A 24,649-nucleotide genomic window follows, 5' to 3' on the forward strand; every position below is an offset into this window, starting at 1 on the left:
GCTAGTTTAATAAATGAACCGGGCTCGGTTCGTTTACAGCTAAGCTTGAACACAGCAATGTTCGGCCTGTAAATTCACTCTTTTGTTGAGCAAAAGATTTACGTGTACATCGACTAATTTGGGAGACCAATTCCACAGTCTGTACGCTAACGGGGATCTAATTAAAATTAGAGCAAAGCTCTATAGGAATTAGCCCCAAATGAACTAATGAGTATTAGTACTAATTACAAGAGTGATGGTTATTACAATAACGAAATTAAAGTCATGTCTCCAGTTATTTATATTCTTTTTACTAAGATGCATTAACAGCTACTCCTATTTTGAGATTTGAGTGTGCTGAATAGATTGCATTGCCCATGCAACTACATCTACATCTAAATGTTTATAACAAACATCTACAATAAAAGCAAAGCAAACGAGTAAATAAATTATAGTAGAAAAGAGATATTTGAAACTCAAATGAGTGCCTGAATGGAATCAATTTTAAAAGATAACATACCAACACATCTTGGAGACCGAAACTAATGTCCTACCACGTGTAAATTGTGTTAGGAGTATGTTTAGCTCTAATAAAAGACTATGGGGACTTGAACCCGGGTAAGTCCAACCACTTGTGAGTTTCAACCATTGAACCAACTGGTTTGAGCACGATTGCTTAGGAATTCCGCACAAGTGATCGAGTCGCTCAACTTTTTCAAAATATTTTTTTCAGCATTTCTGTGAAAAATTAGCTCCGTTGAATATAGCCTGATCGATTCTACACCCGATTTGCTGACATAAAATTGAGAATAAAATTGATCAAGCCTTTACTGATATTTGATGGAGCTGATTTTTTACAAGAATTCTTAAAAAATATTTTAAAATAATTGAAAGACTCCGATTATTTTTATGGGATCCCTAAGTGAGTTTCATGAAAGTGGCGTACGTACACCAAATGGTGTACCCATAGCAGCAGCGCTATCACACCAAAAAATCAAAGGAAAGTCATCCCCCTAAGTTATGGACTATATCCATGGAATCCCAAGCTAGGATAAAAAAATCAGACCAAAAAGCTCATTTTGCGTTGCTCTATTTCACCCCCACATCATTAGGGAATCCTTTTACTCCTAGTTTTGTTTTTTGGGCAATGGAAAATCCGTGAAAAAGGAGAAATTTTTCAGTGACTTGTGGGCACGGGTCATATGATGCCGAGCACGCATCTCAGCTGTTCAAACGTGTATTGAACGGTCCAAATTGTTTGGGCCTAAGGGGGTGTTTTGGTAATTTTACACTAAAAAATTACCCAAACAAATTTAAGTCGTTCAAAACACATTTGGACGGTCGAGATGGTGCTCGGCATCACGTGGCCTTGCCCACCTGGCATTGAAAAACTTCTCGTGAAAAAGAGTCGAACTTGGCAGGCAGGCCAAGGTGCATGTCCTTCATGAATGACAAATGAGATGAGTGTCAACTGTCAAGTACTACAGCAAGCCCCACTCTACCCGGCCACTTGGTCCCTTTAGTTATAGAAAGCTAGGAGTAGTACTTGTATTAGTTTGACCACTACTTTCATGACCAAACTGCCATTGGGTGTCAAAATTGACGAGGCCACGGCTAGTTAAAGAATGGATGAACATTATTCACCTCAAGTGAATTTTCATGCAGAGTCTTGCTTCGATTATCATGTCCCTCAAAACCCGGGTACGGCCACCGATCAAAGTGCACAACTGGTGTACTGACCGTCAAGCAGGATGTGGAGTGGGCCCCGCCCATGCTGCTATGGTCAGTTCTCATGGCATTTTCGTATAAGGACGTAAAATTACATTGTTTTGCTTTCCGTATTTCTATTCCTACTTGTATTAAGCTCCAATTGTTGGAGGACAAAAGGGGTGCAACTTGTCCCCGGACTACGTACTTGTAACTTTATTTCAATTTAAGCTTTACCGTTTAACTGAAGAAGAAAAAGAAGGTGTCCTTTCATTTCATTAAAAATTCTAGCAACTTCCCATCATTCTTCACACTTTTAAAAAGGCAATCTTGTAAATTTACACCAATCAAGCAAAAGAAAGAGCGGAAATGATACTCACACAACCGTTGTGTGTGTTGTATAACCAATTCTGACCGTTCAGATGTGTTTGGACGCTCTAGATTTTAAAAAAATTCTTCCAATGAAAAGTTTTAACTCTTCCAAGGAAAAGTTTGAACGAATCTTGATCATTTATTACAATAATGAACGGATAAAAATTGGTTGTGTTTGATATTTTACACCATCTTTGTGCATGTAGCAGAGTGCATGTGCACAAAACTACAAATGGTTAATTACCAAAAAAAAAATACCACTTCCCTTGCCCTTTTCTTGACGAGTCACTTCCCTTGTCCTTACTTGTCCTTTTCTAAATACTCCACGAAAACGAATGACGATTTGATAATTTGCTACTCCTTCCGTCCCAATTTGTTTGTCCACTTTTTGACTTTTAAGTGTTTCAAAATGTTTGTCCATTTGACTTCTAATTGGATCGATTTTCCCTTTTTGTCCTTTCTTTAGTGGAATAAAGTACTCCCTCCGTCTCTTTTTAAGTGTCCTGCTTCGTAATTCCAACTTATTAAAAAGACATTATCACTATACCTTTCACATCAACTTTTTCCTCCACTTTTCCTACTTCATCATTACATTTTTACTCACTTACTTTTTAAAATGGAATCTACTTTTAGGGATAAAATAGACAATTCACCAACTTTTACCCACTAACTTTACAAAATAGACACTTATTAAGGGACAGCCCAAAATGAAATACCGGACTATAAATAAGGGACGGAAGGAGTAACTTTTTTGAAAAAGTTGAGGGTAATTGTGGAAAGTTGAATATTTTTAGGTGTAATCATTATGTTCCCTAAAAAAATTGAATTTTCAAAGTTGGACAAACAAATTGAAACGGAGGAAGTAGAACAAAACCAGGTAATCTTAAGCAAAAGTTTAATAAGTGACGACTAACCAACACATGAGATACTAACAACTCAAGGTATGTAGGTCACAATGAAAACTTTTAACTTTCTTTACGATGATCCGTTTAGTTCACATTACTTATTTGCGTATGAGCAAGTAATATGAAACAAAAGTTGATGAAATTAATCGAGATGCACGTAAGCCATCCTAACCTGGATACTTATTAATTACCAAAAAATGTAGTAATATGAAGCAGAATCATTTCTACCAATTACAGTACTTATTTGCTTATTCATTTGTTGCTTCTTTTGTTGACAATCAAAAAGCCCCGACCATATGGACAAGTTTGTTTTGGGATTTTGGTTTTGGAATCTTGGGTAATGAGTGAAGAAAGATAGATAAAGAAATTAAAATAATAATTAAGAAAAAAATTTGTTGACAACCGTACACGGAGAGAGAATCTCAAATTCCAAAATGAACATGGTCTCCAAGCGTTGAGCCATGTGAGATTGTGAACCAAACACACCCTAGAAAACCTATAGGGAGTTCCTACCGAAATCGTACCGACGGTCACACCGGGCCGTCTCCAGCTACTAGACGGCCGATTCGAGCCGTCCAAAAATTTTATAAAAAAAAAACGAGGGGGCCCTCGCAGGAATCTACGGCATCCGATGTGTGTAGTGTGCTTGATCCAAACACATTTTTTTCGTGTATATATGTATATACATGTATATACGAAAAAATAAGTTGTTTGGATCGAGCCCCTACGCACATCGGATGTCATTGATTCACGTGCAACCCACTCGATTTTTTTTTTAAAATTTTTAGACGGCTCGAATCGACCGTCCGATTACCGGAGATAGTCAAACATAACTGTCGGTACGGTACCTGTCGGTACGGTACCTGTCGGTACGGTACCTGTCGGTACCAATAGCAGGACTCAGGTGGTGTTCCAACTAACCTTCTTTTTTAAAAAGTTCTTTTTCTTCAATTTTCAAACTCAAATATAATGAAAATGAAAAATAATTTTTTGATTTTTCTTGCACCGTATAAAAGATCTCAATGAAATCTATCAAACAAGATCTATATTTGTAGGAAAATTATTTGCATAAACATATGATTTTTGGGCTTGAAATTACCTTCCTTTTTCCAAAACCTTCTTTTTTTGAAGTTGGAACACCCCCTCACACGCCCCTGGCCTCTGTATAACTTAGCTGGAATGAGCTGTGGTTTCAATTGCACCAGGTACAATTGTCCAATCATATTTCCCTCCGAGCACCAATTATGTTCAATAGTACTTTCTAGAACATCTTTTTAAAAAATAAGTATTTATTTCATATTTTTAAATTTAAAAATAACGTAAATAAAAAATAAATTTTTAATTTTTTTTACTGTATTAAAAATCTCAATAATATATTTTAAATAAAATTCATATTATATTTTTTTAAATTTTAATAATTTTATTATTTTTTAATTTAAAATTATCTTTTTAAAAAATAAATATTTATTTGGGTTTCTGGGCCATTGTGGACAGGGAGGAGGAAAAAAAAATCAGGCACTACCTGCAGCTAGGGGTGGCAAATTGAACCCAGATCCATTAACAAATCCAGACCTATCAACTAGAAAATAGACCCAACCCAATTCATTTATTAGTTGGGTAAGAATGGGTTCAAACCCAGCTAACCCAGTATTAGTTGGGTCATAATTGGGTATCAATTGGGTCAACTTAAATGACCCAATGGACAATGAAAGTAACCCACCAAATTTCATCTCTTAATTGGTCTCTTTTTCAAACCCAGACCCATCAATTGGTCTCTTTTCCCTCTCTCTCTCTCTCGCCCCCCCCCCCCTCTCTCTCCGCTGGTCTTTTTTCCCTCTCTCTCTCTCTCTCTATCTCCCCCGCTGGTCCGAATTAAAAATCAATTGTGACCGATAACAATTATTTTGACCAGTCAAAATTGAAAACACATCTCATCTATTAATTGCGCGAATGGACCCGTGAAATTGTTCTCCGCCGTGAATAAATTTCTCTCATGGTAGTCCCGCAAAGGGTTTGGATTAAAAAATTGACTTATTTTTTTGTCATTATTCAAATTTTTTTTTCATTTTTTTTGTTTTTTGTCATCTTTTTGTGACTTATTAATTTGTTTTGATGAGAGAAATCGGAAAAGTGTAAAAATTTGATCAAAACTTAGAATTTTTTGAATAAAGATAAAAAAAAATCAATAAGACAAAAAAAATTACTTATTCTCGTCTTTTTGAAAAAATTTATGAGTTTCGATCATAATTTTTTTTTACTTTTCTAATTTTTTGATCATAATTTTTAGTATATATGTAATTGGGTTAATGAGCGGGTCGGGTTTGCTTTAAAATAAATGGATCGGGTTGGGTATGGGTAATTAGACTCATAGTTAATGGGTCTAAATGGGTCAATGACCCATTAAAGACCCAACCCACTAACAACTTACCCAATTTGATCCAAACCCTCCCGTTTGCCACCCCAACCTGCAGCACAGTAACTACCAACTTTTCGTACAAATGGGCATGTGATGAATGTGAAAACAAAACATGAGTTTTACTATTTATGAGCACATGAGATGAGAGAAGTTTTGATTCTGTAAATTCTCTAACAAGAAAAAAACTTGTGAAAATCAGTTATAAGAGGAGAAGTGAGAACTTAAGAAGGAAGAAGAAGAAGAAGAAGATAAGAGATAATGGTGGTGATGAGAGGAGAGACGTGGGGACAGTTTGGTTCAGCCATTGCCAGCTTCATGTTCCTCTGGGCAATGCTGAATAAGTACTTCCCCCATTACCTCCGAGCCTCCATCGAAACCCGCTTCCAGAAACTGGCCAACTACTTCAACCCGTATGTTCAAATCACCTTCCACGAGTTCTCCGGCGACCGCATGAAGCGCAGCGAAGCGTACAAATCCATCGAGAACTACCTCGGTTCCAGATCAACAAAACAAGCGAAGAGGCTCAAGGGAGATGTCAATCAGGAAAACCATTCTCTGGTCCTCGCGATGGACGATCACGAGGAGGTTACCGACGAATACGAGGGCATCAAGTTCAAGTGGGCTTCGAGAAAGACCGTTCGCGAATCGAAGTCGATCACTTTCTCCCCTCCGCAAGACGAGAAGCGAAGCTACAGGCTCACGTTCCACGCGAAACACCGGAAGACTGCCACCGAGACGTACCTCGATCGCGTGCTGAGGGAGGGGAGGGAGATCGGGACGAGGAAGCGGCAGCGGAAGCTCTACAGCAACAGCCCGTCCGATAGCTACGGGTTCAAGAGGGCGACGTGGAGCCACATCGTGTTCGAGCACCGCGCCACGTTCGACACTCTGGCAATGGACCCGAAGAAGAAGAAGGCGATCATGGACGATCTCGTCACGTTTAGCAAGGCCAAGGATTACTACGCGAGAATCGGCAAGGCGTGGAAGCGCGGCTACCTCCTCTATGGACCCCCGGGGACCGGGAAAACGACCATGATCGCCGCCATTGCTAATTTCCTCAATTACGACGTTTATGATGTTGAATTGACGGCGGTTAAGAGCAACACGGACCTGAGGAAGCTGCTGATCGATACGTCGAGCAAGTCGGTGATCGTGCTGGAGGACATAGATTGCTCGCTCGAGCTTACGGGGCAGAGAGAGAACAGGGATGAGGAGAAGAAGGAAGAAGGACAAGAAGTTAAGAAAGATGGTGCTCAGGAGAAGGAGGAGAAGAAAAAAGGTGGTGTCACGCTTTCGGGGCTGCTGAATTTCATCGACGGGCTGTGGTCGGCGAGCGGAGGGGAGAGGCTCATCGTTTTCACGACCAACCATGTGGAGAAGCTGGACCCGGCGCTCATCCGGAGGGGGAGAATGGACCGGCACATCGAGATGTCGTACTGCGATTTCGAGGCGTTCAAAGTGCTGGCCAAGAATTATCTCGGCCTCGAATCGCACCCTTTGTTTGGCGCGATTCGGAGCCTGCTGGAAGAAATCGACATGACTCCTGCCGATGTCGCGGAGAATTTGATGCCCAAGACAGTTGAGGAGGATGCCGGTGTTTGCTTGGGAATCTTGATTGAAGCCATTGAGAATGCCAAGGAAGAAGCAAGGAAGAAATTGGGTGAGAAGGAAGAAAAGGCGGAAGCTGAGCAAGGCCAAGAAGAAGAGAAAGCAATGTTTACCAAAAAGAAAAAGAAAAAAGAGAAAAGAGAAAGCAATGGAAAAAGGTGGGGAGGAAGTGAATCTGAAAGCTGAGAGAGAACCAAAAGAGGAGGAAGAAAAGAAGAAGAAAAGACCTAGAATTGTGTCATGTCACTCTAGTTCTATTTAATTTTAGTATTAATTAGTGTGTTTTTATCTTAGAATTTAACTTCTGAAATGACTCGTTAATGGAACTCATGCTTATTTAGAGATGGGTTACGAAATGGTATTCTAGTTGTGACTTTGGGTTTAATCAGGGCTTGGATAAGTGTGATCATCTTAGGGAAATGCATAGCCTCAGCAAAGAATGTAGGGTAAATTTCATTGACCTCCCCTGAGGTTTCTAACAAATGCAGGAACCTCCCCTGAGGTTCTAATAATTGCACTGACCTCCCTTACTTTACAAACTATTGTTCAGATTCCCCCATTCCGTTAAATCAACAATAACGCCGTTAGTATTTGCTACTAAATGACTAAAATGCCCTCGAATAATTGTAAACTAAAAATCAATTCCTCTTGTTCTATTTTTTCTAATTGGTAATTTTAATGTTAAATTATAACTAACTAAATATATTTGGTCAAATTTCAATAACTACTAATACATCTTATATTTCAATGATCATTATTTTCATATAGTTAATTTTTTTTCATGTATCTCATTTTATTTATAAAGTTAATATTTTGTATTTTTCTAACTCATCACATCCCGAAACAAAAATTAAAAAAAAAACTTGATTTCGACCTATTTGTTATGAGCGAAGTCAATGTATCTTTTCTCTCAATTTTTTTTTCATGTTTGTATGCTACTTTTTTCTTTGACTTGGGATTTAATATTATTTAACAAAATTAGACTTGAGTTATACATACTTTGGTCAAACTTGTATCGTGAGTTATGCATTTTACAGTTTGATAATCATGGTCTATTTTTTCCTCTCTGACGTGAATTTTGAAAATAAGAGACGCATGCAAATGCCTAATCCAACATGCAAAAAAAACTATCTTGTATTTTTTAACGAAATGAAGTTGGTGTAAAAAGTTCTTTAACCTTTTTTTTTTCCTTCTTATTTCATTAGTGATAATTATGTTTCATCAGAAATGTACTAGTAGAAAAAAATAGATGAAATCTTTAAAGAATGATCAATGAGTAAACCAAATTGAGTTTATTTCTTAGAAAAATTGAAAATAGCCATGTTTTTTTTCCCCTCTAGTATGATGGATTAGATATCTCTTTGAGTCCTCTATTTGGAAAATTACACCTTGAAGAGAAGGAAAAACAATGACTATGATAATGTAAAATGCTTGATTAATTATTCAAATTTAACAAAAGTTTGTATAATTGAGTCTAATTTGATGTTAAAATTATCTTATATAAACAGTGTAATGTTACTTTTAATATTTGAGAAACTCCAATTAAAGTACAAAAAAGAAGAAAATGACTTGATTGTTTAGTTTAGTAATATTCAAGGGCATTTTAGTCAATTAATAACAAAAACTAGCGGTGTTAGTGTGGATTTAACGGAATGGGGGAATCTGAACAATAGTTTGTAAAGTAAGGGAGGTCAGTGCAATTATTAGAACCTCAGGGGAGGTTCCTGCATTTGTCAGAAACCTCAGGGGAGGTCAGTGAAATTTACCCAAGAATGTACTAATCCAATACAATAAGAGATTTGTCAGATTTAAGTGTCAACCAAGTATTTGGACCAGGCAAAGGGGTAACAGAAATTTTTCAGTGCCGGGTGGGCACGGGCCATGTGTTGCCGAGCACGCATTTCGACCGTCCAAACGTATTTTGGATGGCCCAGATCCGTTTGGACTTGAGGGAATGTTTTGGTAATTTTACACTAAAAAATTACCCAAACAGAATTAAACCGTTCAAAACACGTTTGAACCGCCGAAATCGTGCTCGGCACCATGTGGCCGTGCCCACCCGGCACTGAGAAACTTCTCCATTTTGAGGGCCTAGCAAAAGAAGATGGAGTATAGTCTTTTCCCTAACTTTGTTTGGAAGTTGAGGAAAGTTGGAGAAAAGAAGAGAAAGGAAAATGGGAGAAATTGATAGGAAAATGAGATGGAAATTGGATTATTCACACTTGTAGATTTTTGTATTCTCTCTCTTCTTTTTTTCCAAACCAAACAATGGGATAGAATTTTTTTTCCCCCTTCCTTTCTCTCACTTTTCTCAAATTCCAAACAAAGCATTTAGTGGAATGATGTGAATAAAATAGAATTATCTAATAATTCGACTAAAAACTAGTAATAGCAAGAAACAACATAAAAAGAGTTCATTAGTGGCCCTGCTCTAACTACTCTGTACTACCCAAGCACTAAAAGTAGTTTTAGGACTTTTTTTTTAATTTTTTGTCTTTATTTGAATTTTTTTCTTGTTTGTTAATTTGAGCCAATTTTTTTTGACTTTTTGAGACAAATTGGAAAAGTAAACTTTTTTACTTTTATCCAAATATTTTGAGAAATAACCACTAAAAAAAAGTAAAAAATTCAATTTTTTTTTTGTTGCTAAAAAGTGGTTATTTATCAAAATATTTGGGTAAAATTAATTTTTTTTCCAAGACGAATCGAAAAACCAAAAAGGTGAGGCACAGAACTAACAAAACGCAAAAAAAATCAAATAAGGATAAAACCAAAAATTCGAAAAAAGTGGAAAAAGTTGTTAGTGAATTGGGGGTTATATGATAGAGATGGAAATATTTGCCCTGTGAGGGTTGTAATTTGCGAGTAACTAAAACAGATAAAGCATTCAATAACAACTACTAAACATTCTAGAATTCTTGCTAATCATATTGGACAAGGAAAATGATCTCAAATTGACACTCTTGTCACTTCGAAAATACAAAATGCCGAATTTGTAAGGTCGAAGTTTGAGACATCCAAACAATTATACTGCGAAACAAACAAAAATCAATTGAGACACGAGGTACATTACACTGGACTGGATGGTTAGGTAATGAACTAGAATTTTCACTTATCAGAAGTGTTGCGGGACACATCACAGAACAAACTGCAAAGGGCGGGCTTTCAATTATCGGGATGGGAAAAACTACGTGTACTCGAGAGATTAGACAAAGCCACCATCGTCGTTGAAAGAAGGGGTTTGCAAATTAACCCACATCACAACTTCAGGTTTCTCTCTCTCTCTCTCTCTCTCTCTCAACTGATCACTTTCACAGTGTCTCCACCGATTTCTCACTCCAGTGGCTAGACTTGTCAATCGTACCGGCGACGGCAACAGACAACTGTCTCCGGCGACTTTGGTTGTCACACGATCTAGCAACTAGAGTTCATAAATTTTCGATTAGGTAGGATTTCTATTTTTTAGGGTTTTTAAAATGGATCATTTTTCCCCATTGATTCTCCGATGAAGTTCATAAATGAACGAAATGGTGTATATGCAGTGGGGGTAATTGTGTCAATAGCTAAAAAGGATGGTCTTCCACGTTTAATCCCATGGGACATGATTGTTAGTAACGCCCACCCCATGGGATGGCTAATCCGGTGAAATGGGGGGTTTCACAATCCCTTCGGATTAGCAATCCGGTCTACCAAAATCAAAACAAACAAGGTTTTAAACTGCCCCTCCACCTTCGTAATCCCATCTCATCCCTGAATCCGGCTATCAAACACGCCCAAAGGGTGAGAGATCATTTAGTGCTCTCGGAGCACACGGGGAAAGTGCCATTTGTTGGTTTAAGGGCAATCTATCATGAGTGGTATTAAAACGCAGATTAATGTGTGATTGAGGAAATACCTGGGACATCACGTGACGATGCACCAAAAGATATTAAATAATGTTTTCAAGAAGGCCAAGGATAAAGGTGGATTAATTTTTCGGGTAAATTTTTCAGTGCCGAATTTGAAGAGAGAATAGGAGAGAAAGTTTTAGAGTGAGGGGAGAGAGAGAGAGCTTCAATTCAAACAGTTCAAAAATGTATTAAACGATTCGGATGTGCCGAACGAATAGCACGTGGGATATATTCGCTTCGAAAAATCTCTCTTTCAGAAGGCCAAGGATAAAGACGGATTAATGGAGCCCGCCATTCTTAACTTTACCTGGTATGAACTAATTTTCTGATTTGACAGCATGCACATAAATTCAAAAGCCTACAAACCCAAGTACAGCCTACAAGGAAGCTTCACTCCCCTGGCCTACAATTACTTTGGTTGCTATTGGTACCGACCGGACCATAGGGAAAATGCACCGACGGCCACCGGACAGCCGTCTCCAGCCACCGGACGGCCAATCCGAGCCGTCCAAAAATTTTAAAAAATGAAACCGAGTGGACCAGAGTGAGAATCAATGGCATCCGAGGTGTGTAGGGTACTTGATCCGAGCGCCCCTTTTTTGTGTATATACACGTATATACAAATATTTACGAAAAAGGGGTGCTCGGAACAAGTACCCTACACACCTCGGATGCTATTGATTCTCACGAAAGCCCACTCGGTTTTATTTTTTAAAATTTTTGGACGGCTCGGATCGACCGTCCGGTGGCTAGAGATGGCCATCCGGTGGCCGTCGGTGCATTTTCCCTATGGTCCGGTCGGTACCAATAGGATTTCTGATTACTTTGGGAGCAAGGGAAAAAAAAAAGATTCAAATCTGTAATTTATTACTCCGTAAACATGTGACAAATATATTTCGCAGAAGAAATGCTACACGCACATACAATCTGTGCACAGATTTTGTTGTGGGGCTCACCACGGATCCCACACAAATCATCCGAGCCGTTCATTAAATGTAAAATATTTTTTCAAGGGTCCCCGTAAAAAATAATCTCAATCCGATACCTATAGATGCTCGATCCAATCGTATAACTTTTCATTATCCGAAAATCTGAATGAAAAGTTAGATGGTTGGATGAAGCACCTATAGGTATTGGATTGAGCTTATTTTTTACGGAGACTCTTGAAAAAATGTTTTACATTTAATGAACGGCTTGGATGATTTGTGTGGGACCCGTGGTGGGCCCCACAACGAAATCTGTGCACAAAAATCTGTACCGATAGCAGGACTCTATATTTGGGAGAAGTCCAAGAAAATTAATTTCCACACTAGCTTTTTTATAATTCACACTTTTTTTTTTATAATCTTTATCGATATGAATTTACAGTATGACTATGGGGTGTATGAATTTACCAACCCACGTACAGCCTCCAAGGAAGGTTCACGCCTCTCGTCTATATTTTCTTGGTTAGTTGGTCAGGAGTGTTCAAATCAACTTATACGCATTTCGATTAATTTTTTTTTCGGTCTGGTCAAAGGCCATTCATGCAGAAATTAAGACCATGTTCGTTTTGGGACCCAAACTTTTCTTTCTGCGCACAATCCTTAATAAATTATCTCAAATTATTACACTAATTTCTCTATTTATCTCTTTCCGCTCATTACCTAAAAAAACTCCTCCAAAACCCAAAACGAACATATTTATAAAATACATTCTTGCTGCCTAACCCCAAAAATCAAATCCTAAATAATTGCGTGGAAAACAAACTCACCAACTAATCGGACTAAAAACCTTTCGGGCAGCCTCTTGCCTATATTGAATTACTTGGGGAGCAAGGGGAAAAAACATCTACCTAGGAACATAAAAGGAGTTTCGTAAACAAGTGACATAAATGCTGTAGTTGGAAAAAGTCAGGGAGGAAAAGATCACAGAGGGTTAAAAGGAGAAACTGTCCAAAAGTTCAGGGAAACTTCAGAAAAGCCTATTATCATATATTTGACCAGCTGTCCAAATACCAAAGAAGACAAAAGTAGCAGACGTGTAGCCAAATTCTAAAACCACCCACTTTTACTAAAGCTATACAAACGCAACTTTAAAACGCAATTTTGATATAATTGCATTTCGAACTGTTCAATTCAAAGGAATTCACATGTATTCAATACACGTGGATTCAAATGTATCAAATAGAACAGTCGTTTAATGCACGCGAATCCAAATATATCAAATAGCACCGAATGAGCGGTGTTTCAAAGTTGTGTTTGTTCACGTTTCTATTTCTAATACCAATGTGGCTTTAAACATCTACCGACATTTTTTCGTGGATGCTACCACTTGTGTGTAAACTGTGTTGGACCACAATTCTAGTCTACCTGCTATGGTCCTCTTCTGGGCCCACTGATTTTCTTCTCAACTCTATCTTGAAATTTGTACGTACTAAGTGGATACTACATGGTGTTCGTTTAATGTATTTGAACTGTTCATTTTGATTTTGGCTGGCTCAGGCACTACATAGGCACGGTCACACGGTACTTACCGGACACCCTAAAATTTCTCCTATATATCATACTATGATACCCCAGAGTCCAGACCAGACAGAAAGAGCAAACTACTCCATATGCTCAATCATCGGAGAAGGAAGAAAGAAAGATGAAGATGATGGGAGAGTCTTGGGCAGAACTGGGATCAAGAATTGCCGGCCTAATGTTCGTCTGGGCCACAATTCAACAGTTCTTCCCGCACCAGCTCCGAGCCTATCTCGATAAAGTGAGCGACAAACTTCTCGGAATCGTTTACCCGTTCGTTCAGATCACAGTCCACGAGTACACCGGCGGCAGGCGCAACGAGGTCTATGCCGCCATCGAGAGCTACCTCGGTGCCAAGTCCACCGCTCAAGCCCGGCGTCTCAAGGCCGACATGGTCAAGAACAGCAAGTCTTTCGTCCTGAGTTTGGACAAGAGCGAGGAGGTCACGGATGAGTTCAGAGGTGTCAAGCTCTGGTGGGTTTTGAAGGAGAGCGTCCGGAGCCCTACGACTTTTTCCCTATATCGCTCTGCTCCGGACGAACGAAAGTATTACATGCTCTCGTTCCACAGAAAAAACAGAGACATTGTCGCCGGGGCGTACTTGAGTTATGTCATGGAAGAAGGGAAGGCGCTCGAGCTCAAAAACCGCCAACGGAAGCTTTACACGAACAAGCCGAACGATAGTTGGGGCTGGGAAGGGAAGCATTTGTGGAATCACATAGTTTTCGAGCATCCGGCGTCATTTCGGACGCTGGCAATGGATCCCAAGAAGAAGCAGGAGATTATCGATGATTTGATCGCTTTCGGCAAGAGCAAAGAGTATTACGCAAAGATTGGGAAGGCTTGGAAGCGCGGGTATCTGCTTTACGGCCCGCCGGGGACCGGTAAGTCCACCATGATCGCGGCCATGGCTAATTTCTTGAACTACGACGTTTACGATCTTGAGCTGACGTCGGTGAAGAACAATTCGGATTTGAGGAAGCTGTTGGTGGACACGTCGAGCAAGTCCATTATCGTGATCGAGGACATCGATTGCTCGCTCGACCTTACGGGCAAAAGGATGAAGAAGAAGAAGGGGAAAAGTGGGGAGGAAGAACAGAACGACCCGCTCGAGGCGAAAGAGAAGGAGAACGAGGGAGACGACGGAAGCAAGGTTACGCTTTCCGGGCTGTTGAACTTTATCGATGGGATTTGGTCTGCCTGTGGTCCGGAGAGGATAATCATTTTCACGACTAACCACAAGGACAAACTCGACCCGGCTCTCATTCGGAGGGGGCGAATGGACATACACATCGAAATGTCGTATTGCAAGTTCGAAGCGTTCAAGGTGCTGGCGAAGAATTACCTGGATGTCGATTCCCACCCTTTGTTCGAAACCGTGGGCCGTTTGCTGGAGGAAACAAGCATGAGTCCTTGCGATGTTGCAGAGAACTTGATACCCAAGACGGCTTCGAAAGAGGTTGAGACTTGCTTGAACAACCTGGTTGAGGCTCTCAACAAGGCCAAGCAAACGGCTAGGTTGAATGCTGAGAAAGAAGCGAAAACGAAGAAAGTATCTGCTAGAAGATATAGTCGATGGATGAAGATGATTGGGAAGCTGAGGAGGAAAAATGAGGACTGAAAATAAAAAGTAACAACGATTGTAGATGATATTTCTTGTTCCTTAACCCGTAGAAGTTACGAAACAAGATCGAATCTAATGAATACAACGTTGTTTAAGTTTATTTGGTTTCGAATGCATATAGAAGATTTTAAGATTATCAGTAGGAATAGTGATTACGTACAAATCATTTTCAGCGACGACTCGGGACGGGTTTGACCTCGAAGTATCCCCATGCCGAAGAACAAGTTGAAGCATTTTTTTTTTCATTTTGAGCATCTCCAATGTAACTTCACCTCGGATCAAATTCCTCTTAGCCAAATTCATCACCTTCGCACTCGTCCCGGAAGAATCGACAAACTGTGCAACAAAATGAGCCATGGCCATATCGGACGTTCCTTAGAAGCTTACGCTAGGTGCTAACCATGCCATTGATGCACCTCTGTCTGTAACGCAAACAGATGCGAAGAAGAAACCGTAAGAGAAAACATATCACAGAGCACTCAGAAATCGGAATTATTTTCTGCATAAGAAACAACCACAAGAGTACTTTCCCTTCCCCAGAAATCAGAATTATTTTCTCCTCTCACACCTCAGGAGCCCTTTTCAAAAAGCAAACACAGTGGAAGGAGGGATCAACACACTAAAAGGTGCATCATTAATTCTGTATGAAACTAACTAAATGAAAATTTGCAGATTACTCTCAATTTAGATATGCTCACGAAAAAAAAAAAAACTTATTCTTGGTGAAAATTTTACTGACCAAGGATTTCAAATTTTAAGTTTTATCACATCCATTTTTGACAGGGAAGAATATAATTAATGTCATCAGTTCAGTTAAAATATCATAAACAACTGCACGATAAGCTCCCTCCGGTCGAGCAACTTTTAGGTATCCCGGGGATATCAAGCCCCATGGTATCTCCTCCGGTCCGTTTTTCATTTTTCGGCAATTTTCCAATCACATTTGGATGATTGATTTCGTTCATTTTGTAGAGTTCGACGAGAACCTTAATCATGCCATAAATTGTGTTCATTGGACTTTATTTGATACATGATCGGCACACGTGAAAATTGAAGAAAACCAAAACTGAGTCCAAAAAACACGCTGAATCAAAACCCAGTTTTGGTTTTTTTGCAATTTTCATGTGTGCCGATCATGTATCAAATAAAGTCTGATGAACACAATTTTTGACATGATTAAAGTTTTTACCGAACTCTACAAAATGAACGAAATCGATCTTTCAAATGTGATTGGAAAATAGCCGAAAAATGAGAAACGAACTGGAAGGGATATCATGAGGCTTGGTATCCCCGGTATACCTAAAATTTTCTCCCCTTTGGTGACATCAAAGCTTAGTTGTAGGGAAATTCAAAAGTGGTTGCGCACTTCCGAGCAAGACGGGAGCACACACTGCTAAATAGGATGAGAGCTTCCACACTAATCTCAAGGAAGATATTCAGACTTCTCTTTGCAAACGTATGCAAAGATCAAAGAAGCTAGTATGAGAGAATTAGGACTCTCGTCTCGTATTTGACTTATCTATAATCCATAAATTTGATATAAAAACCATATTGGGCCGTCTTTCTCACTCATGTTTATACATAACAAATACTCATATACATGCTCCTTTCGGCGGAATCGATGCTCCCAACTTAGGATCTTCTACGCTCTTGCACTTCCACTCTCGTTCCTGCTTCGTGCAACTAAGCACCGAAAGCAACTGCTAGTTAATGAACTTGAGGAAAGACCACCCCTATGCCTTTCCTTCTTTCCTAATGTCCAAGTCATTGGGTTAGGTGCATGCGTCCATATATTTGTGTCCGTTTCTGTGGATAGTAAATTCCAACAATAAAGTTCCAGGATCTTGTCAGCATCCGAAAATGACTTTGGCACAGGCAGCATTTATCCATTCTTCATAAGGCAATTAATTGAATGTAACTTTTACCCAGAATTATTCAAATACATGACAACATTTCCAATACACAGGTACCAAACTTACAAAAAAGTAGTAAAAAGGAAATTTCAAAACATCATTAGTTTTATGAAAACTTCATAAGAAACCAAGTATTTCCAGCGTAAATCTAGCTTCTATGCCCCTAAAGCTGTACCACTCCAGCCAGAAAACAAACTCATACACCATACCACCAGTCATTTGATGTTTTCCACATCGGATAATGGAAGAGTGATTCAGAGCGAGAGAAACTCACCACTAAAATGACAAACATTCCAATCTTTCCGATGTATCGACACTGACCACACACCCAACTAGCAGTCGAGAAGAACCCCCACCCAAACTTGTTTTATAGACGTAACAAATTCGTAACGTGTGTAGGTGATGCGAGCGTGCCAAGACCGGGTGTGGTCCAAACGGATAAGGGAGTCGTGGTACTCTGATCTAACTTCTTGCAAGCGATTTGCTTCACAACCTTTTGGGAAAGGCCGTGAGAATTGGTTCGGATTTGCCTTACTGACGAAGGACTTAGTATTTAATGAATAACAAAATGGACAAGAAACAAAAACCGCTTGTATTACCTTGAATAAAGTGACAAGGTACAAGAAAAAGAAAGAACAATGACTTCGTAATATCGGAATTACAAGTCTTTCGTGAAAATGCTGAAAAAGATAAAGTGCTGAGAAGCAAAAAGACTAGTATTGAATGATGAGGCCAGAGCCATGCGCTGCCCTGTTTTCCCCTATTTATTCAAAAAGCTAAAAATATGTATCACCTTTGATATTGGTGGTAACTGATTGATGCCATGTGGCCTTTTGAATCGGACAAAAAGTGACACAACTTCTATTTTTCAGGGTCTTCTCCCACTTTCAAGCATGCACGAACCATTTCTGCTATAAACATGGCTCGCTCACGCTCCATGTAGCAATAACTTCCTAGTAACCGTCATAGTGGAGGACTGTTCCCTGAATATGCCTTGAAAAGTGTCAACCGTCCCTTGAATTTAGGCTCTGAGAATGCAACATGTGTCCCATGTCTCCAAAAACCACTTCTTTTGAGCTCAAATTGATTGTAGACGTTGATTGAAAACCGAAATCGCTTGATGGTTGCCACATGGCCCTTTAATAGGTCAAAAACTAGCAAAACTCCTATTTTTTTAGGGACTATTCCCTGATTTTGCTCATCCCACTAACCATATTCAACTGAAACGTGCTTCATTGAGTGCCATGTGGCATTAATGATTGATCCTCACGTATTTAGCTTTTTTAATGCTTAAAATTCAAGGGAATGAAGGAATATTCTTTGAGAATTTGCCTATGAATTCAATCAGATCCTGAAAAATCTCAACTACCCTGAAAAGTAGGAGTTTGTTGCTGAATATTAAGGTAGGGCAAATCTAGTGTACCCTTATCATTTTGGGATTGGTTCTTCAACCGTTGATCCTTTTGCACTTGGATTTGATCGATTTTGACTTTTTCGTTGACCAACCAAGCGGGCCCACTTAATTTTGACTCTTTCTTGACTATGAGTTCGGGCTCACTTGCCATGTGGCACTCAAGAATTTGCTCTGTCCAAATGAATAAAAAATGAGTGTAAACACAAGTAGTGGAAGAAGCAGGAAGAGAAGCAAAGACTTGTTTGCTCTGTCCAAATGAATAAAAAATGAGTGTAAACACAAGTAGTGGAAGAAGCAGGAAGAGAAGCAAAGACTTGTTTTCATCTTAGGGAAATGCATAACCATCAGCAAAGAATGTAATCCATAGAATAAGAGATTTGTCAAATTTGTGCGCCAACCAAATACTATATTTGGACCATGCACACTAAAAAGGGGTAACATTTTCAAGGCCTAGCAAAAGAATAAGATAAAGTCTTTTCCCTAATGGAATGATGTGAAGCAAACAGAATTACCTAATAATTCGACCAAAAACTAGTAATAGCAAGAAGCAACATAAAAAAGAGTTCATCAGTGGCCCTGGTCTAACTACTCTAGTACTTTGTCGACGTTGTGCCCCAGGTCCATCCCCATTCTAATCTAATCCTAGTCTCTTTCAATCTCTCTGTCACAGTATTAGGAATACTTTCCGAGCCTCTATTATTATACAAAAATATTTGCCCCGTGAAGGTTGTAATTTGGGAGTAACTGAAACAGATAAAGCATTCAATAACATTCTACTAGAATTTTGCTAATCAGATTGGACAAGGAAAAGGATACGTTAACGGAGTACCTTTTGAAGATCTCAAATTGATACTAGTACTTTTCCACTTCGAAAATACAAATGCCAAATTTTTAAGGTTGAAGTTTGAGACATCCAACAATTATACTGTGAAACAAACCAAAATCAATTGAGACAAGAGGTACACTACACTGGACTGGATGTTTAGGTTAGGAACTCGAATTTTCACTAATCAGAATTGTTGTGCGACACGTCACAGAACAAACTGCAAAGTGCGGGCTTTCAATTATTGGGTATTTTCATGACGGGAAAAATTGCATGTACCCGAAAGGTCAAGTGAGACAAAGCTGCGGACACCATCGTCATCGAAAGAAGGGGCTTGCAAATACTAACCCACATCTACAATATAGCAAAAGACATGTTGAATAAGTTGTTGAAAAATATCAAGTTATTTTTTGTTGTGAAAAAAGCTTTTGTTAGGTATGTGAGTGAAAAAGCTGCTGAGTTGATTAAAAAAATTTTGTTAGTTGAAACCAATTGATAAAATCTGTCAAGTTTTTAGTATTTTTTATTGATGGACACAAAATGATTAAATGCGTTAAATTTTTTATAATTTTTATTAGTGAAAACAGGACCTTAATAACAACCTATACATAACGGAGAGAAGGCCAAGGATAGGGTGGATTCACGGAGCCCGCCATTCTTAACTTTATCTGGAATCAAGTAATTTTCTGATTTGACAGTATGAAAATAAATAGAAAAGCCCACCAACCCTAGTACAGCCTACAAGGAAGCTTCACGCCTCTAGCATATATGTTTCTTGGTTGGACAGTCGGAGGTGTCAGAGTCAACATACACGAATCTAAATTAATCTCCTTTTCAATTCGATCAAAGACATGTAATTCACGTGGAAATGAGATTCACAAAATACATTCTTGTGGCCAAATCATAAGAATCAAACCCCAGACAACCTTCGGGCAGCCCCTTGCCTATATTGAAATACTTGGGAGCAAGGGAAATTTTTTTACTTAACCCCATGGTATTCCCTCCGGTTTATTTATCATTTTTAAGCTATTTTTTGATCACATTTGGATGAACGATTTTGTTCATTTTGTAGAGTTCGACGAGAACTTTAATCATGTAGAAAATTGTGTTTATCGGACTTTATTTGATACATGATCGGCACACGTGAAAATTGAAGAAAACCAAAACTGAGTCCAAAAACACATTGAATCAAAACCTAGTCTTGGTTTTTTTTTTTTGCAATTTTCACGTGTGCCGATCATATTTCAAATAAAGTTCGATGAACACAATTTTTGGTATGATTATGGTTCTTGTCGAACTTTACAAAATGAACGAAATCGATCATTCAAATGTGATCGAAAAATGACCGAAAAATAAGAAACGAACCGGATGAAATACTATGGGGCTTGGTATCCCTGGTACACCTAAAAGTTTCTCTTGTAAACATGTGACATTAATGCTGTAGTTGGAAAAAACCACATAGGGTTAAAAAGAGAAACTGTCCAAAAGTCCAGGGAAACCAATGCTTACCCAATTTTTGATTTGGCCAGCTGTCCAAATACCAAAGAAGAAAAAGTAGCAGACGTTTGCCAAATTCTCTAAAAGCCAATGCTTACCCAATTTTTCTAAAATTTAATGCTACAAACACAATTTTAAAACGAAACTCTAACACAATTGCGTGTCCCGAATCATTCAATGTACGTGGATCTACGTGTATCGAATAGCACCGGAGGATGCAGCTGTGTGTTTTGAAGTCGTGTATATATATGTAGACGTTTTTTATTTCTAAAACCAATAAGGTTTAAACGTCTACCCCTATATTTTGTCGTGGACGCAACCAATTGTGTGTAAACCATGTTGGACCACGATTTATGGTCCTCTTCTGGGCCTACTGATTTTCATCTGGACTCTATATAACAATACCCCTGACCAAAAACCAGATGGAGAGTGAGATTGACAGAAACAAACTACTGTATATATGTTCAATTATCGGAGAAGGAAAAACTAGGATCAAGAATTGCTGGCCTAATGTTTGTTTGGGCCACAATTCAACAGTTCTTCCCATACCAGCTCTGAGTCTATATCGAAAACTGAGTGATAAACTTGTCGGAATCGTTTACCCGTATGTTCAAATAACAATCCATGAGCACACCCGCGGCAGGCACAACGAGGTCTACGCCGCCATCGAGAGCTACCTCGGCGCCAAGTCCACCGTGCAAGCTCGGCGTCTCAAGGCTGATATGGTTAAGAACAGCAAGTCTTTTGTTCTGAGTTTGGACAAGAGCGAGTGGAGGTCACAGATGAGTTCAAAGGTGTCATGGAAGAAGGTGTTAAAAGTAATTTATGCACTTAACTATTTACTGGTTTCTTTAGTATAACTATTCAATTCCATTTCTTGATTGGTTGAGAGCCGTTGGATTCCCTTCTCTATACCAGTTGGATGCCGTTGCACACCATGCTGATTTTATAGTGGAATTCTTGGTTGCAAATGGGGCACCACGTAGTACCCTTCGCGTGCATCCGAGCCGTCTAAAAAAACAACCGACGGTTCAAAATAAAAGTACCAAACGGATTTTAAAAAAGAACAAAAAAATAAAAAAAATGTGTTTCAATCTGAACCTTTGATTGCATTTTTAGATAGTCCAAATGTGCGCGAAAGGTACCACGTCAGCCGTGTCCTATTTGCACCCGAGAAGTGCTCATTCATTGTGTGTATTTATCCATACCAAGTCAGTAGTTAGAGAGACACACTTCCCAGCATATGATTCTCCCATTGGAAAAGAAAAAGCAAATATTCCTCTATCTTACCCATTTCCAACGAAAAAAAAGAGAGCAAGTGAAATAATCTTTCTTCTCCTTTTTAGTTCAATTCTTGCTATAACATCATATGATAAACTTTGCTTTGATTATATATTTTACAGGTGATTTTGGAATGTGGGCAGTTACATGTTTGTGAGTTTAATTTGTTGCACATAGAAGAACTCGAAGATCGTTGTATCTTGGAAAATAAGTGTCATTCAACTCTGTGCAGGAGGGAGTATATCGTTCCTAAGGTTGTTGGAGAAAATTTAATGAAACATTAGTTAATTAGGGATAAAAATGTACTAGTGATATTTTGTTGGAAAATTAAGAGAAAATCAAGTCTAATTAGTTATATTTGTGCCGAATAATAAGTAAAAGGCAGTAATTATACCGTTAGTGCTCGGAGACTAAGTCAAGTGGGTTCAACCAACCCCTATGATTTCTCCCATGATTTCTAACTGTTATGTATATACCTTCCGTACAAAACCCACGTAATTAATATAAAAGGTATGTGATAAAGAATTCATCAATAGCAAATCTTAAATAAATATACGAAAGTAAAATATTAGATTATTTCAACAATTACCTTTCCAAAAACTTCATTAAAATGGGTCCAGTAATGTTCGACATATTTTTCATAACCCGCAACATGGTCCATCTGGACCGGAGAAGGTGGAATCGTTTGAGTGGCTTAACATGCACTTCTCGTGCCAGATGTGACCCGCTTCGACTTGGAGCACTTTTCGACTAGCGGCAATGATATATTCTCGACACACGACGACGGAGACGCGTCGCGGCAGAGGAAGAGGGGCTGGCGGTGAAGTTCAAAAATCCGGTGAAGGCGCTGGAGTTGGAATAAAGAACGTATGGGACGTTGTTGCAGATTTGCCGTGTAAACACATTAACTTATCCTCTTCCCAAAGAGACCAAAACCCTTTCTCATCTTGGGAAGGAAAAATCATGGGAAGAAAGGCTATGGCGTCGGAAGCGGCTTTTAAGAGGCAAGAAGACAGAAGGACGGAGAGCTCCGGCTCTACAAATGCCCAGAAAGGCTCTGTTATTTACTCAATTTGCTGCATCAGCCTCATCCCAATCCCAATGATCAAAGCTGACCCTTTATTCATGGACTGCCCAACCAATTACTGTACATATCTGGAACCACAATCTTTACTTACTCCCCAAACAGCACCTACCACGCAAACCTCAAACACCCTCTTATCTGTTCTCCCCTCCAACTCCAACGCTTCTATTGGATTTTTCAACTTCACCGCCGGCAGCAGCCTCTGAAGTCGCCTACGGCCCCTTCCTCTCCTGCGGCGATGTTCTCTATCGCCGTGTGCTGAGAATGTATTGTTTCTGCTAGTAGAGATGCAAAAAGTGCCCCACGTCGAAGCGGATCACGATCTGGCACAATAAGTGCATGTTGAGTTGCTCTAACGAGTCCACCTTATCCGGCCCTGATAGACCGTATTGGGGGTTGTGAAAAATACGATGAACGTTACTGGAGCCGTTTTAATTTTTTCCTTTCATATATTTATTTAAGATTAGCTATTGATGGATTATATTTATCACATACATTTTATATGGTTTGTAAAAGAGGTATATACGTAACAGTTAGAGAGATCATGGGAAAAATCACAATCACAGGTGTTGGTTGAACCCACTGACTTAGTCTCCTTGATACCAGGAGCATTAACGGGATAATTACTGCTTTTACTTATTGTTCGACACAAATATAACCAATTAGACTTGATTTTCTCCTAATTTTCCTCCAAAATATCAGTAGTATATTTTTATCCCTAACTTACTAATGTTGAATAGAAGGGAAGGCCATCGAGCTCAAAAACCGTCAATGGAAGCTTTACACGAACAAGCCGAGCCATATCTGGGACTGGGATGGGAAGCATTTATGGAATCACTTAGTTTTCGAGCACCCTGCGTCGTTTCGGACACTGGCAATGGATCCTAAGAAGAAGCAGGAGATTATTGATGATTTTAATTGCTTTCTGCAAAAGCAGAGAGTATTATGCAAAGGTTGTGAACTAGGGATACATTTTCCTTTACGTTTTGCCAAGCACACCTACTGGGAAGTTTCTAACATCAAGTGCACATTCACATCATTTATGCTCGGTTTACTGTTACGCCATCTCCGCCAACATAGCTACGAGCATTTAGACATTGTACATATGCTGCTGGATGAGCAAAGTTTTCGAACGGATCCACCGATCCATTGTGCCCAAATTCCATACATGATGAATGTATACTTACATCGTAAGCTGAATTTAAGCTATTGCAAGGTTTTGATTTCCCTGTATTTTCATCTTAACCTCTTATTGCAGTACTATAACGTGCATTGCCTCTTTTAGCTTCCCGAATCTTCGAAAAGAGGGCACAATGCCTAGATTATCCCGAGTGACCACCAAATTCTACGTCGATCCTAAAACTCGATGTACATGTTCATTGAAATGCTTCACAGTGTGCACTAAAACAAGGACCAAACTACCATGAAAAATCAGCTGAAAAACTATAAAGTATAAACTAAACTATATATGTTAGCAGATCAGTATGCAATGGGCCAAGACTGAATTTGCAGAGAGCAGACCAAAGGAGAATGTAGTAAATTTGAAATCCTCAAACACGATCGAGGACTCGAAAAGCAAAATTTTCAGTCGCCTGTGAGAAGAGCAGAGAGAAGGAGAGATCACTATGGTGT

At 39.1% G+C, this 24,649-nt stretch overlaps 3 protein-coding genes and 1 long non-coding RNA gene across 11 annotated transcripts in view; 3 read left to right on the forward strand and 1 right to left on the reverse strand.

Annotated features, from left to right (window-relative positions):
* The window catches only part of LOC131304748 (uncharacterized), a 44,581-nt gene that overhangs the window by 18,946 nt on the left and 986 nt on the right, over positions 1 to 24,649 (reverse strand). The window contains exon 2 of the long non-coding RNA XR_009192462.1: positions 23,582 to 24,609. This is a non-coding gene — a long non-coding RNA (uncharacterized LOC131304748). The remainder of the gene's footprint in view (positions 1 to 23,581; positions 24,610 to 24,649) is intronic.
* On the forward strand, positions 5,479 to 7,346 carry LOC131304742 (AAA-ATPase At3g28510-like). The gene has a single exon (XM_058332086.1). It carries the CDS (start codon positions 5,638 to 5,640, stop codon positions 7,171 to 7,173), a length of 1,536 nt encoding a protein of 511 aa, XP_058188069.1. The 5' UTR covers positions 5,479 to 5,637; the 3' UTR covers positions 7,174 to 7,346.
* LOC131304743 (AAA-ATPase ASD, mitochondrial-like) lies at positions 13,205 to 15,105 on the forward strand. The gene has a single exon (XM_058332087.1). The coding sequence runs from the start codon at positions 13,506 to 13,508 to the stop codon at positions 15,000 to 15,002; it is 1,497 nt and encodes a 498-aa protein (XP_058188070.1). The 5' UTR covers positions 13,205 to 13,505; the 3' UTR covers positions 15,003 to 15,105.
* LOC131304747 (AAA-ATPase At3g28600-like) lies at positions 20,932 to 24,262 on the forward strand. 8 transcript variants are annotated; one of them, XM_058332092.1, is made up of 2 exons: positions 20,932 to 21,470; positions 22,056 to 22,260. In XM_058332092.1, exons 1-2 carry the CDS (start codon positions 21,075 to 21,077, stop codon positions 22,215 to 22,217), a joined length of 558 nt encoding a protein of 185 aa, XP_058188075.1. In that variant the 5' UTR covers positions 20,932 to 21,074; the 3' UTR covers positions 22,218 to 22,260. The 8 variants fall into 8 exon arrangements, with proteins under 8 accessions (XP_058188075.1, XP_058188082.1, XP_058188076.1 ...); XM_058332099.1 differs by lacking the exon at positions 22,056 to 22,260 and adding an exon at positions 22,651 to 24,262 and having other exon boundaries at positions 20,933 to 21,470; XM_058332093.1 differs by having other exon boundaries at positions 20,933 to 21,461.

This window comes from Rhododendron vialii, chromosome 10a (genome assembly GCF_030253575.1).
Source record: "Rhododendron vialii isolate Sample 1 chromosome 10a, ASM3025357v1".
NCBI classification, from domain to species: domain Eukaryota; kingdom Viridiplantae; phylum Streptophyta; class Magnoliopsida; order Ericales; family Ericaceae; genus Rhododendron; species Rhododendron vialii.